Raw genomic sequence first — 15,287 nt, 5'->3', positions numbered from 1 at the left:
GTGACAACAGGACATGCCGAACCCAATTACAAACAATTCAATTAAAAACAAGAAATGCTACAAATACATAGGAACGTATGAAATAGAAGTAGGCCATACGACCCCGCAAGCCTGCTTCACCATTCAATAAGATCATGGCTGATCTGACATCAGCCTTAGCTCCACTTTCTTGCCTGTTTCCCATAATCTTTGACTTCCCTACAGTTCAAGCAACAGGCCAAGCCCTTCAACTTTCCTTTGAAAGCCATCTTCCAAATCACACCCAACTTCAACCACCTTGAAGGACAAAGACAGCAGGTGCTTGGGAACACCACCATGGGGAAGTTCCCCTCCAAGCCACACACCACCCTGACCTGGAACTTTATCGCGGTTCCTTCACTGTCACTGGATCAAAATCCTGGAATTCTCTGCCAAGCAGCACTCTAGGTGTACCCATACCAAATGGACTGTGACAGTTCAAAAGGCTGCTCACCACACCTTCTCAAGGGCAATTAGGAATGGGCAAAAAATGCTTACCTTGCCAGTGATACCTATATTCTACATAAGAGTAAAAGAAAAGTATCTCAACCTTGAATGGATTCAATAACTCAGCTTCCACAGTTCTCTGGAGTAGTGAATTCCAAAGATTTATGACCTTCAGAGATGAAATTCCTCCTCATCTCAGTTTTAAATTTTAAAACTTTGCCCCTGGTTCTAGATTCCCCCACAAGGGGGGACATCTCTCAGAATCTACTCCGTCAAGCCCCCTCAATTTTATGTATCAATAAGATCACCTCTCATTCTACTAAAAACCAATAAGCATAGGCCCAACCTGCTCAAAATTTCCTCAAGCCCTTCATTCCAGGAATCAGCCTAGTGAGCCATCACTGAACTGCCTCCAATGCAAGTATATCCCATCGTAAATAAGGAGACCAAAACTGCAGATCTATTAACAGCTGTAAAGAGGAAAGACAGGTTAACGTTTCAGCTGTGTACACTAGTTCCTTGAAATATTCAGCTTGCTTCAGGACATGTTTTTTATTGTGGGTATACCAGTTAGCGATCAGAGATTACTAGAATGATATCAGGATTAATTTATGAGGACAGGTTGAACAGACTAGGTTTATACTCCCTCATGTATGGAAGGTTAAGGAATGTTTATGATGAGTTAGAATTTGCTGGTGTAGATAGAAACTATTCCCTCTGGTGGAACAATCTATAACAAAAGGGGAGCACAACCTTAAAATTGGAGCTGGGCAACTTAGACGTGATATCAGGACATATTTCATCACACAAAGGATAGTGGAAATCTGGAAAACTCTTGCTCAAAAGCTGCTAAGGCTAGGCTAGGCCAATTGAAAATTTCAGAATTGAGATGATAAGAGACAGTATTAAAGAGTACAACACCAAGAGAGGTAGATAAGAGTTAAGGAACGGGCCAGACATTACTAAATTGTACAGGCTCAGGGACTGAATGGTCTACTATTCATGTAAGGAATCAAGAGTGTCACATTTTCCAAGTGTTAAAAAACGTACAGGTTACCTTCCACATAAGTAATGTCACGATTATACTGTTTCTGTCCATTTGGAGCAGTTTATTGTTTCTCAAGTTAGTGGCAAAATTGACTGGCAGAAATCTCTTGCAGAACCAATTTCTCACAGAAATGAACATTCAGAAATTTCATGAACTATTTACTTAAACACAAAGCAGGTGGTAAGTGACCTGAAGCAAGGGAACAAGAACATGGTGAATTGCTCTTCCAAAAGCATGTCATGGCTCAAATTGTCAGCACTCACCTTTGAGTCAGACAGTTCTGGCTTCACGCCCCAGTCCAGGACCTGAGCACATCAATCTAGGCTGACACCAGTGCAGTACTGTCAGAAGTATTATCTTTCAGATGAGACAATAAACAGGTCTCACCTGGCCTCTCAGGTGGATACAAAATATCCTGTGCCGCTATCTTGCAGAAGAGCACCACAATCCCACAATCAGCATCACAAAAGCAAAACAGGTTATCTGGTCATTAACAAATTGTTGTTTATGGGTGCTTGCTGTGCACAAATTAGCTGCCAGGTTTCCTACAAGACAACAGTTACTACACTTCAAAAGCACTTCATTGGCTGTGAAATGCTTTGGAACATCCAATGGTCATATAATGCAAAATATAAATGCAAATCTTCATTTCAAATTTATTAGCATCTGGAAAGGTTAGGAATGTCAGGAATTGTGGAACTGTAAAGATATCAAAATATGCTGTCAATGCAACTTTTGGAGTTTATGAAATATTAGGTATATGCACCATGGCCAAACCAATTTTTCCCACTCACTGGAAAATTAAAAAAGATACAGAACCATAAGTTTACAGAATACGAAAGCGGCAATCACCAACCAGGCTTATACTGTCTCTTTGCTAAAGCAATCCAAACTAATCCCACTACCCCAATCTTTCCCCCAAAGAGCCGCATCTTCTTTTGCATCGAAGATTTATCCTTGCACAATAGTCTTCAACACAACCACATCCTATGATAAAGCATTCAATGTTCCGACAACAAGCTGAGAGAGCAGGTTTCTCCTTATGACTCCTCTCAGTGGCAATTTTGAATGAATGTCTTATAATCACTGACTATCCACTGAGTGGAAATAGGTCCAGCCCTCTACTGATCATCAAAGTTCTCCACACTTTCAAAATCTTCAAACCTTAGTGCCTTGTCATTTTGGAGATGCTAGGGATCAAATTCAGGAGCTCATGCATGGAAAGCATGGGTTCTATCAAACCTGTACCCCAACCTCCCTTATATTCAGAGTCAGTTTTAATCTCCACACATCAAATTCCAAATTTGGACAATTTGGCATGTAACTGTTATGAAGCTATAAAATGGGCTTTACCTCATCTTTGGTAGTTATTAGAGAAAGACACTTGATTGTTTCTGGACATATTCCAATGAAACATCAGATGAAGCCAAAGCATTTAGATGGACTCAACGAGTGTATTTCAAAATCTCCAATGCAGGCAACAGAAGTCATGTTGATTTGTCTAATAATCATGCATCATAAGGAGGCACTCTTCACTAAATGAAGCAGCTTATGTTTCCAAAAGGAATAATGGCAACTTAAAACCCCTTTCCTGCCATTTACAAATTAACTGTCAGCATTAGCAGCAAGTAATGTTTATAAATCCTGATCAACATGCATTCCAGTAGGTCATATTTTCACATCTCATTAGTTCTACTGTCTCCAGAATGATAAAAAGTAACATACCACAATCAACACAAGATGAACCACTGAATGATTTTCACAAAAAGGAGCATCTATCCATTTCATTTCAAGAACCAAAGATCAATGCTTGCAGAAATGAAAAAAAATCATCTACATCTCAATCACAGTTAGTATTTCTGCACTTCTGGCAAATGCTGTTCCCAACTCAGCAATTGGGAGCTACAAGGCAAACAGCTCTTATTCCAAGCTGATTGTGCCATCTGAGACCTTTGAACTTGAACAAGTCCTTGATATGTTGAGCCTTGCATACATATTTTTCTCTACCTGTTTCTATCTTGTGTTCCATATTTACCATCAAGTCAATTATTAATTTTACTTATCATTCTCTAGCCATTGGTCTCAGCAGCTTTTTTTGTTCTGAATGGAATATGTGATCAGCTTGCTGATGCAAAACATTATGTTGATATTTTAAATGCATGCAATTTCCAGCAACTGTAGATCAATTAGCTTGTCACTGGTGATAGGAAAGAAAATGGGATCTTAAATAGAGAACAAGATCTAGAAAGTCAGTATGGATCCAAAAGGGAAGGTCATGCTTGACCAACCTTAACGAATCCTTTTGAAGTAACAGAAGGGGTAGACAAGGATAATGCAGTTGACTTTAATACACAATAAAAATAAATTGCATTTCTATAGTGCCTTTAATGTAACAGAAATGTCCCAAGATGCTTCACAGGCTACTCAGGACAGTTTCTTAGAACAATACATTCTGGAACCAACACAGGAACAGGCTATTTTAGACCAGGTAATGCACAATAATACATGATCTCATGGGAAAGGATCCTCTGGGCAAGAGTGATTATAGCATGATAGACTAGACTTTCATACTCAGTTTGAGGGTGAGAAACTTGGGTTTGAAACTAGGGTCTTAAACAAAGATAAAGGTAATTATATAAAGGCATGAAGACAGAGTTTGTTTCAGTGGACAGGAAAAATAGGTTAAAACTTGATAGAGAAGCAGTGGCTGCATTCAAGATGGTATTCATAACACTCAGATATATTCCCTTGTGAAAGAACAACTCTACAAAAAGGCTGCACCACCTGTGGCTAACTAAGTTAAGGATGGTATCATATTGAAATAAAAAGTGTAGTGCTGCAAGGATTAATGGTAGGCCAGAAGACAGGTAAAGTGTTAGAAACCAGCAAAGTCTGACTAAAATTAATAAAGATGGAGAAGTAAGCTAGCATGAAATATAAAAAACAAACAGGAGCTTCTACAAGTATATTAAAAAGGAAGAGAGCAACTAAAGTGAGCACTGGTCCCTTAGAGAATGAAACTGGGAAATTAGTAATGGGAAACAAGGAAATAACAGAGGCTTTGAACAAGTATTTTATATGTCTTCACAGCAGAAGAGACAAAAAGCACCCCAATAATAATGGAAGAAAATCAAGGGGCAAAAGAGAGGGAGGAACTTAAAACAATCACTGGACAAAAAAAGTACTATGAAAACTAATGGGATTAAAAACTATCAAGCTCCTTGGACCTAATGTTCTGCACCCCTGGGACTTAGAAGTAGCTGTAGAGATAGGGAATGCATTGGTTGTAATCTTCCAAAGTTTCCTGGATTCTGGAAAAGTCCCAGTGGATTGGAAAACTACAGGTGTAACACCCTCTACTGAAGAAAGGAAGGAGACAGAAAGCAGAAAACTATAGGCTAGTTAGCCTAGCTCCTATCATTGGGAAGTGCTGGAATCTATAATTAAGCAAGTCGCAGCAGGACAGTTAGAAAACATAATACAATAAAGCAGAGTCAGCATGGTTTTATGAAAGGGAAATTGTGTTTGATAAATTTATTAGAACTCTTTTGAGGGTGTAACATGCAGGGTGAATAAAGAGGAACCAGTAGATATAGTGTATTTGGATTTCCAAAGGGCACTTGCAAAAGGTACCACATAAAAGATTAGTACTCAAGATAACAGCTCATGGTGTTGGGGGTAATATATTAGCATAGATAGAGGATTGACTAAACAACAGGAAATAGAGTAGGGGTGAATGGATCATGTTCAGGTTGGCAAACTATAATCGGTGGGGTGCCACGGATCAGTGCTGGAGCCTCAAGTATTTACAATCTATACTAATGACTTGAATGAAAGAACAGAGTGTATTGTGGCCAAATGTGATGATACAAAAATAGGTAGAAAAGAAAGTTTTGAAGAGGACACAGTTATTTGTGGTTGACTCTTAAATGCCCTCTGAACAAGGGCAATTAGGGATGGGCAATAAATGCTGGCTTAGCCAGCGATACCCACATCTCATGAACAAATAATAAACTAATTAAGTTTAGTGAGTGAGAAAAAAAATTTGACAGATGGAATATAATGTGAGAAAAATGTGAGGTTGGCCACTTTGGTAAATTGCATGTACTTCTTTCAATTTAGGATATTGTATGCATTGGGGAGGCCAAACATACACTGGGTGACTGATTTGCAGAACACTTCTGTTCAGTCCGCAAGTGTGACCCTGGGCTTCCTGTCGCTTGTTATTTTAATTCTCCACCTTGCTCCTTCTCTGACCTTTCAGTCCATGGCCTGCTGCAGTGTTCCAACAAAGCTCAACACAAACTCAAGGAACAGCACCTAATTTTTTTGACTCAGCATTCTATAGCTTTCGGGACTTAATGTTGAGTTCAACAACATTAGATCACAACCTCTGCCTCCACCTTGTTCTACATGATTTTTTTTGTTGGCTTGTTTCTTTATCCCTTCATGTTGCATTCAGATGGCTGCTAATATAGCTATTCAAGCCTCAACTGGATACAAACTTTTTTAAAAAAAAACTATACCCATAACCATTCTCTTTGGCTTTTGCATCATACATTTTTTTTTTAGTTAATCTCTCCTGCCCTCCACCCTATCACATACCTTTGCTTTTGTTCTTTCTACCCCCTCCCCACTTCTACTGGCTTAAAAACTTTTACATTTCTATCTTTCAGTTCTGATGACTGTTAACTCTGTTTTTCTTCAAAGATGCAGTCCAACCCGTAATGTTGCCTGAACTGCTAAGCATTTACAGCACTTACTATTTTATTTCAGATTTCCAGCATCTGCAGTATTTTGCTTTTGCTTTTGAATTAGGATGGGTAGCATGGTCGCTGCTCATGAGGAGATAGCAAAGAGTGCCTCAATGGGAGAATGCCAAGAGAGGTACAGAAGGAAACTGTAGGCTTATTTAAGAGGGAGTCAAGCCTGGCAAGACAGCAGGAGTAGGAAAGTCAAGGAGTACTGAAGGGTCGGGATAGGGATTTAATAAGGCAGAGTGCTCGAGAGAGGAGAAAGGAAAGGAGACATGACAGGAGAGTAGGGTCTAGCAGAGGTAGAGAGAAAAGTAGTAAAGAGAGGGAGAAAAATATTAAAATGGAAATAAACATGATGGACGGGTTCAGGGAGTAGACAAAGTGTGCAAGTAAAAGGATATGGGGAAAACTTAAGTTACATTGGCTTGGTTATGTACAATTAATTTTTTAAATTTATTTATGGGATGTGGGCTTCACTGGCTAGGCCAACATTTATTGCCCATCCTTAATTCCCCTCAAAAAGGTGGTGGTGACCCGACTTCTTGAACACCCACAGTGCAGCAGTTAGGGAGAGAGTTCCAGAATTTTGACCCAGCAACAGTGAAGAAATGGGATATATTTCCAACTCAGGATGGAGAGTTGCTTGGAGGGGAACTTCCAAGTGCTGGTGTTCCCATCTATCTGCTGCCCTTGTCCTTCTAGATAGTATCGGTCATGGGGTTTGGAAGGCAATGCCTAAGAAATCTTGGAGAGTTTCTGCGATGCATTTTGTCAATGGTACACACTGCTGCCACCGTTTGTCGGTGGTGGAGGGAGTGAATGTTTGTGGAAGGGATGCCAATCAAGTGGGCTGCTTTGTCCTGGATAGTGTCAAGCTTTTTGAATGCTGTTGGAGCTGTACTCATCCAGGCAAGAGGAGAGTATTCCATCACACTCCTGACTTGTGTCTTGTAGATGGTGGGCATGCTTTAGGGAGTCAGGTGCGCTACTCACTGCAGGATTCCTAGCCTCTGACCTACTCCTGTTGCTACAGTATTTATATAGCTAGTCCAGTTCAGTTCCTGATGGTCAATGGTTAAACCCCCCACTATCGACATCCCTTGGGGGGGGGGGTGGTCAGCGATGGTCATGCCGCTGAACATCAATGGCGATGGTTAGATTCTCTCTTGTTGAAGATTGCCTGGCACTTGTGTGGCACAAATGTTACTTCCTACTTGTCAGCCCAAGCCTGGATATTGTCCAGGTCTTGCTGCATATGGACATGGATTGCTTCAATATCTGAGAAGTTACGAATGGTGAACATTGTGCTGTGCAATCTTCAGAGAACATCCCCGCTTCTGACCTTATGATGGAAGGAAGGTCACTGATGAAGCAGCTGAAGATGGTTGGGCCTGGGACTGAGGAACTCCTGCAGTGATGTCCTGGAACGGCGATGATTGACCTCCAACAACCACAACCACCTTCCTTTGTGCTAGGTGTGATTCCAACAGGTGGAGAGTTTTCCCCCCTGATTCCCATTGACTCCAGTTTTCCTAGGGCTCCTTGATGCCACACTAGGTCAAATGCTGCCTTGATGTCAGTGACTTACCAGGAAAGCTGTGTTGGCAAAAATAGTAAAGGAAAAGGGCTGGGTCTAATTAGCAACTACTGCAAGTATGTAGTCAACGTGAGGCAACTAATAGGGCTAATTTATTTAATTAATAATCATTATAGAGTATTTCATCTTACAAAATTTTCTGGCCTATTTACATTTGGCATTTGTACTTTTTAACGTCTTCAAGAAAATATTTTTGTGACTCTTGACATTTTAACATGTTATATTTTTACTAACAAATATTTAATTAAGACAGCGAGGGGTTCCTGGCACATTATTTCCTGGAACTTTTTGGCATAGCCGTTGCAGAAGTCCTAGCACCATTCTGCGAGGGAATTTGCATGCAACTGCAACATCAGTTTTTGCTGAGACATTGATATCTCCTCAATCATGTACTTCTACATTGTAACATTTGCATCATAAATCAAAGACCAAGTACCAAGGAGGTGACAGATCACTCAAATAAAAACATGAAATGCTGTTGTTTAAATGTGATGGTACACACCTTTTCAAGTTTCAACTCCAATTCAGCAAAATCTCCTTCAGCTTCTTCCACTGCAGCTCTGTTAAGAAAACAACATAATTAAATTGTTGAATTTTTACACTGCTGTTCTTTGTTTGCTATCACAATCCATTACCATATTCCCAAGCAGTAGTTGGATATCTCGAGCATGAACTTCCTCACACCCGTCATAAATTGCACAACACTATCAGCCAATAAGTGACAGGCATCTGTAAATATGGCCTCAAGTTCTATCCGATAGGTGATATAAGAACATCTACCTGATAGTGCATATTTTTTGTCTACTCTCAAATACTTCAATAGATGATACTGACCAGTGCTGAGGAATGCAGAATCAAAGACAAGATTACAGTGCACAGATTCACAAGGTTGAACAGCAAATAAACATAAAAATGAAAATATATATGATAGTAAAAATAAGGAGGTAATCTGATTTTGTTAGCTTATTAGAAATCAGCTTGTGGGACTCAGCTTATTGACCATTGTTAATGTGGAGTTCTCACATAGCAGGAGTAAGAGAACAAGTGGAATGAGAATTTGGGTCAACCTGAATACATAGTACAGCACTATATGTTCATGTCATTGGTAATGATAGGGTTGAGATTTTTGCTCTGAGCACAATTGGAGCCTCTAAAAAAAATTGTATCTGAAATTACATCCACTTTGAGAAGCACCTCCCCTAAATTTTCGCTCAACCTCATTTGCATATTATCAGAAGCCGAATCTGCAACGAACCAGCAGAATCGGGTATTGTTTTGAAACTGATTTTTTTCAAATATGTTTTGTTATGAATGAGAGGTTTTAAGATTATGTTTTAAACCTTATGGTAAAACGGAATAATGGAGAGTCATGTGATCTATGAGTTTTGCCCGACAACAAGTCTGTGGCACCAGGTTTGGGGGGTGTGCTGCAGGTAGAGCTTTGCTGAGAGCAAAGTGCAAAACGTTCACGCCTGAAAACATAGGCAGAGCAGCTGGGATGACTGTGGACAAACTTTCAGTCACTGAGTTTTTGGATCAGGAGAGCCGTCTCTCAGAGACAAAGGCTGTAGATGGTGCAGTCAGCAAAGAGAAAGCTGCTGGCCCTCCCCAAGCTACAAGGCAGGCCATGGGATATGGGAGTGTCTCAGGTCAAAGGAGATGCATCCCATGACAATCTGAAGACTCTGGAAGATTTGCCTTGATGAGGCTGGGAGAAGGACTCCCCAAGGTGGGCCTTACTGCTGAAAGTCGGTTCAGGAATTTTCAGGAGTCTGAGGGAGAGAACCTTCAACAGTCACAGGACGAATCAGCGAAAACGGGAGACATGAACCCATTGGAAGTTGGGAGTGACTATGGACTGTTTTCTATACAGACTGCACTCCTTGGGAGAGCATGCTCTAAAGTGTATATATGTGCAGCGTGGGGTTAACGGTTGAGTTAAGACATTAATAAGAGTTATCTTTTCTGCAGTTTAGGGTATTAGTTGCTTACTATGTAACTTTTAGCCAATATTGCTTTTAGTTTCTTTGGTACAGTAAAAGTCCTAAAACTTGATATCTTGCTGTGCAATTCCTTTAAGTTGGTCACTGGAAATTCAAATGTTTTTTTCTCCCTGAGTTATTGGTCTCTACAGGGATCATAACAGTTTTAAAAATATTCCTTGGTTAATGATAATGCGGTAAAGTTTGCTAATATAGCTGAAAATGACTATATCACAAAAAAAAGAAGCATTTTAAATCAGCACCAATTCACCATTTGAGTAACCTTATCTTAAGCAACTGATGACAATAAAAATATATAGAAGACTATCTTATAATTATATTAGTGTACAATAGTCAGTTCCTTAGTTTAAAAAAAAAATTCAAAAAGCTTTCAAAACGTGCGTTTTAGTCTTCTTGTGCCCAAAAAGATGCAGCTTAACTTTGAGCCTCCTCCAGGGCCTGCATATGAGTACAATACCGCAATTAGTGTAATTCATCCTAGGGGTGTAGGAAGTTTTTTGGGTTGGGCTTGCTTCTAGTGCGATGTTTTTAAAACTAGTGTAAAAGATCACGGAAGTTGCATTGAAAGTAATTTGCTCTTAAAATGCCACAATCTTTTGGGCTGGTTGTGCCAATATCAGGTGAATTGCACCTAAAGAATCAGCACAATCAAGCAGTGATGCCAGGCCTGTATGTTTAAGTACTGTTGCAAGTACTCTGTGCTCAATAAATCTATGCACAGTTGAGGTAACATTCCAAAGAACCTAACTTAAAAGGTCCAAAAACTAAATGCATCCTGTAACACACACAAAGCATCTCATTAAATCGATGCCACATTGTTGTAACGCGCTATATGGAACCTCAAAACGCATAAAGTTTTTTCCACCTCTTCCTTCCTTGATCTCATTACAATAATCATGATAAATGAACAAATGGATTACACAGAACATAATTTGGAGTATCTTGATTATGATTGTGCTTTTTACAACAAGAAATATAAAAGAGAGCCCCCTTTGTTAATATTAAGGCTACTATTTTGTTAAGAATGTCATGAACTAAAGCTACATGAAGCAAATACAAAGTCAAAGGCAGCCAGAGGCTAAATAGGTGTGTAAAATATATAAGTCATGCACACATGTTTTATGTACAAACAAGGGTGTGGAGTCTTTTTGCTTAAAAGTGCTACTTTGTTTCTTCCTTTATATATGTATATTACACCTCCAGCTGCAGCAATTGAAGAATTCATAAACCCACAAAAAAAGTAATGGAAATGTCTTACCAGGCAGAAACCAGGTAAAGACTGCAAATATTCAGTAAAAATTCAGCTTACATAATGGCATCTTGCTACCAATATGCATTTGTGCAGACAGACGTATTTGAACAATATTTTAGTTTCTCAGATTGTACTGTATACCTAAATATAAACAGAAAACACTGGAAATACTCAGGTCAGCCAGCATTTGTAGAGAGCGACACAGAGCGCTAATGTTGCAGGTTGATAATCTTTTGTCAGAACTGGCAGAAGTTACGAGATCTAACAGGTTTTAAGCAGGTAGAGACAGGAAAAGGGGAAGGGTGGTGGAAACAGAATTCAGCAGATGCAGTTATTTTACTTTTGTGTTTAATTCATTGCCACTTCTCTTCCAGGAATATCCACCTTGAAGTTCTGTTCTTTTGTTTTGGGATTTCAGCTGGCCTCTTTTACCCAGACCTTCTCTCCCCATCCCTTTCCATGTCTCGTGTTTAAAACCTGTTGCATCTCTCACTTTTCTGGTTCTGAAATGTCATTGACATTATCTCCACAATTGCTGCAAAAATATTTCCAGAATTTCTTGCTTCTACATCCCCTCCATTGTAATATTGTGTTTTTTTGCTATGCTTGCTGACTTTCTTTGTAGAAGCTCATTGAGAACTGGATTATATTCCAGCCATCCTTGGATTCTATTGTTACTTAAGTAGTATTTTTAAAAAATTCATTCCCAGGATATGGTCATCGCTAGGCAGGCCAGCATTTATTATCCATCCCTAGTTGCTCTTAGGTGGCGCTGAGATGACTTCTGGAACCAATGCAGTCCATGAGCTGAAGTTATTCCAACAGTGCTGTTAGGTAAGGAATTCCAGGATCTTGACCCAACAATGGTGAATGAGTGGCGATATATTTCCAAGTCAGAATGTGACTTGAAAGTGATGATGTTCCATTGCACCTGCTGCCCTTACCCTAGGTGGTGGTTGTCACGGGTTTGGGAAGTGTTGTTGAAGAAACCTTTGTGGATTGTTACAAGGCATCCATCACATTTCCATCACTTGTGCACTGGAGGTGAAGGAATTGGATGTTTAAGGAAGCTTCCGGGCTGCCTATCAAGATGCCCTGGATGGAATTAAGTTTCTTACAGCTGCTCCCATTCAAGCAAGTAGAGAGAATTTCATCCTATTCTTGTCTTGTGCCTTGTAGATGGAGAGCCTTTAGGAAGACAAGAAGAGGTGGATCACTCACTGAAGAATACCCAGTTTCTGATCTGCTCTAGTTACCACAGTATTTACTGTGGCCTAGTTGAATTTCTGATTAATGGCAGCTCCTAGGGTGTTGATGGTGGGGGATTTGGCAATGGTAATGTATTAAATATCATGGGGAAGTGGTCAGACTCTCTTGTTGGAGCTGTTAATTGCCTGGCACTTAAGAGTAGTACAAATGTTACATAACTTATAAGCCAAGGCCTGGATATTTTGCATTCACGCAAGGGCAGCTTTATTATCTGAGGAATTCCAACTGGAGCTGAATGAAAAAGCAGTACCCAGTCCTACTTCTGACCTTATGAAGGAAAGGTTATTGACAAAGCAGCTGAAGACAGTCAGGCTAAGTATACTGTACTAAGGATCTCCTGACCATTAACCAGCTGATTTTGTATTAAATATGTCGTCAAAACTGGTCCTCAGTGATTTCATTTTTACAGGGGCTCCTTGATCAAATGTGGCTTTAATGTCAAGAGCAATCGCCTCAACTATGGAATTCAGCATTTTTGTCCACCTTTGGACTATGACCACAATGAGGTTTGAGCTGAGTGGTCCTGGTGAAACTTAAACAAAGCATTGATAAGCAGGTTATTGGTGAGTAAATTCCACTTGATAGCATGGTTGTCAACTCCTTTCATCACTTTGCTAATGATTGACAGTAGGCTAATAGGACAGTAATTGGTTTTGTCCTGATTGTTGCAGACAATACATACTGGGGCAATTTTCGACATTGCTGGGTAGATGCCAGTGCTAGAACACTTGGCTACAGGCAAGTCCAGTTCTGGAGGCCAGGTATTCTGCACTAATGTCAAGATGTTGTCTGGTCCTGTAGCCTTTGCTGTTCCAGTGCAATCTGCCACTTTTGATTATCATGTAAAGAGAATCAAATTAGCTGGAGATCAACATCTGTGGCACAGAAACATAAAAAATAGGAGTAGACCACTCGGCACTTCGAGCTTGCTCTTCCATTCATTATGATCTTGGCTGATCAGCCAACTCAATGGCCTCCCACTTTCTCCCCATATCCTTTCATCCCTTTCGCCACAAGAGTTATATCTAACTCCTTCTTGAAAACATACAATGTTTTGGCCTCAACTACTTTCTGTGGGAGCGAATTCTACAGCCTCACCACGCTCTGGGTGAAGAAATTTCTCTTCATCTCAGTTCTAAATGGTCTACCCTGTATCCTCAGACTGTGACCCCTGGTTCTGGACGCCCCCCACCATCGGGAACATCCTTCCTGCATCTACCCTATCTAGTCCTGTTAGAATTTTGTAGGTTTTTATGAGATTTCCACTCATTCTTCTGAACTCTAGCGAATATAATCCTAACCGACTCAATCTCTCCTCACATGTCAGTCCCAGCAGCCCAGGAATCAGTCTGGTAAACTGTCATAACATTCCCTCAATAGCAAGAACATCCTTCCTCAGACAAGGAGACCAAAACTGTACACAATATTCCAGGTGTGGTCTCATCAAGGCCCTCTATAATTGCAGCAAGACATCTCTGCTCCTGTACGCAAATCCTCTGGCTATGAAAGCCAACATACCATTTGCCTTCTTTACCGCCTGTTGCACCTGTATGCTTACCTTCAGAGACTGGTGTACGAAGACATCCAGGTCTCGTTCCACATTCCCCTCTTTCAATTTACAGCCATTCAAATAATAATCTGCCTTCCTGTTTTTGCTACCAAAGTGGATAACCTCACATCTATCCACACTATACTGCATCTGCCCACTCACTCAGCTTGTCCAAATCACACTGAAGCATCTCTGCATCCTCCTCATAGCTCACCCTCCCACCCAGCTTTGTGTCATCTGCAAATTTGGAGATATTACATTTAGTTCCCTCATCTAAATCATTAATATATATTGTAAATAGCTGGAGTCCCAGCACCGATCCCTGCGGTACCCCACTAGTCACTGCCTGCTGTTCGGAAAAAGACCCATTTATTCCCACTCTTTGTTTCCTGTCTGCCAACCAATTTTCTATCCATCTCAATACACTACTCCCAATCCCATGCGCTTTAATTTTACACGCTAATCTCTTATGTGGGACTTTGTCGAAAGCCTTCTGTAAGTCCAAATAAACCACATCCACTGGTGCCCCCTCATCAACTCTACTAGTTACATCCTCGAAAAATTCCAGTAGATTTATCAAGCATGATTTCCCTTTTGTAAATCCATGCTGATTCTGTCCAATTCTGCCACTGTTTTCCAAGTGCTCAGCTATTAAGTCTTTTATAATGGACTCTAGAATTTTCCCTACTATCGATACCAGGCTGTCTGGTCTATATTTCCCTGTTTTCTCTCTACCTCCCTCTTTAGATAATGGAGTTACATTAGCTACCCTCCAATCTGCAGGAACTGTTCCAGAGTATATAGAATCTCAGAAGATGACCACCAAGATATCCACTATTTCTAGGGCCACTTCCTTAAGTACTCTGGGATGAAAATCATCAGGCCCTGAGGATTTATTGGCCTTCAATCCCATCACTTTCCCCAACATCATTTCCCCTACTAATACTGATTTCTTTCAGTTTCTCCCTCTCATTAAACCCTGAGTTCCCCAACATTTCAGGTATGTTATTTGTGTCCTCCTCTGTGAAGACAAAACCAAAGTATGTATTTAGTTGGTCAGCCATTTCTTTGTTCCCCATTATAAATTCCCCTTTTTCTGACTGTAAGGGACCCACATTTGTCTTCATCAATCGTTGCGTTGGGGACTTCAAGAGGAGATCAAGAAGAATCAGTACCTGGCACTCCTAGCTGAAGATGACTGTTAATTCTTCAACCTGATATTTTACACTTAAGATTCTAAGCTCCTCAATCATTGAAAATGTTTATGAAGCCTTCTCCTCAGTCAGTTGCTTTAACTGTATTCCAACTTTCATTAATAAAAACAAAAAAACTGCGGATGCTGGAAAT

At 40.2% G+C, this 15,287-nt stretch overlaps 1 protein-coding gene across 4 annotated transcripts in view; it reads right to left on the bottom strand.

Annotated features, from left to right (window-relative positions):
- Positions 1–15,287, bottom strand: part of LOC121271722 (arf-GAP with coiled-coil, ANK repeat and PH domain-containing protein 2-like) — a 229,908-nt gene that overhangs the window by 176,754 nt on the left and 37,867 nt on the right. For 3 of the 4 annotated variants that reach the window (XM_041177912.1, XM_041177922.1, XM_041177940.1), the window contains exon 2: positions 8,370–8,427. In XM_041177912.1, the coding sequence (XP_041033846.1) occupies positions 8,370–8,427 (58 nt within the window). Of the gene's footprint in view, positions 1–8,369; positions 8,428–12,066; positions 12,074–15,287 lie in introns of those variants that run through there. The other variant, XM_041177931.1, reaches the window with a different exon arrangement.

Source organism: Carcharodon carcharias, chromosome 2 (assembly GCF_017639515.1).
Source record: "Carcharodon carcharias isolate sCarCar2 chromosome 2, sCarCar2.pri, whole genome shotgun sequence".
Taxonomy (NCBI): domain Eukaryota; kingdom Metazoa; phylum Chordata; class Chondrichthyes; order Lamniformes; family Lamnidae; genus Carcharodon; species Carcharodon carcharias.
The sequence above is the reverse complement of the archived record's forward strand: the minus strand, read 5'-3'. Positions and strand labels throughout refer to the sequence as shown.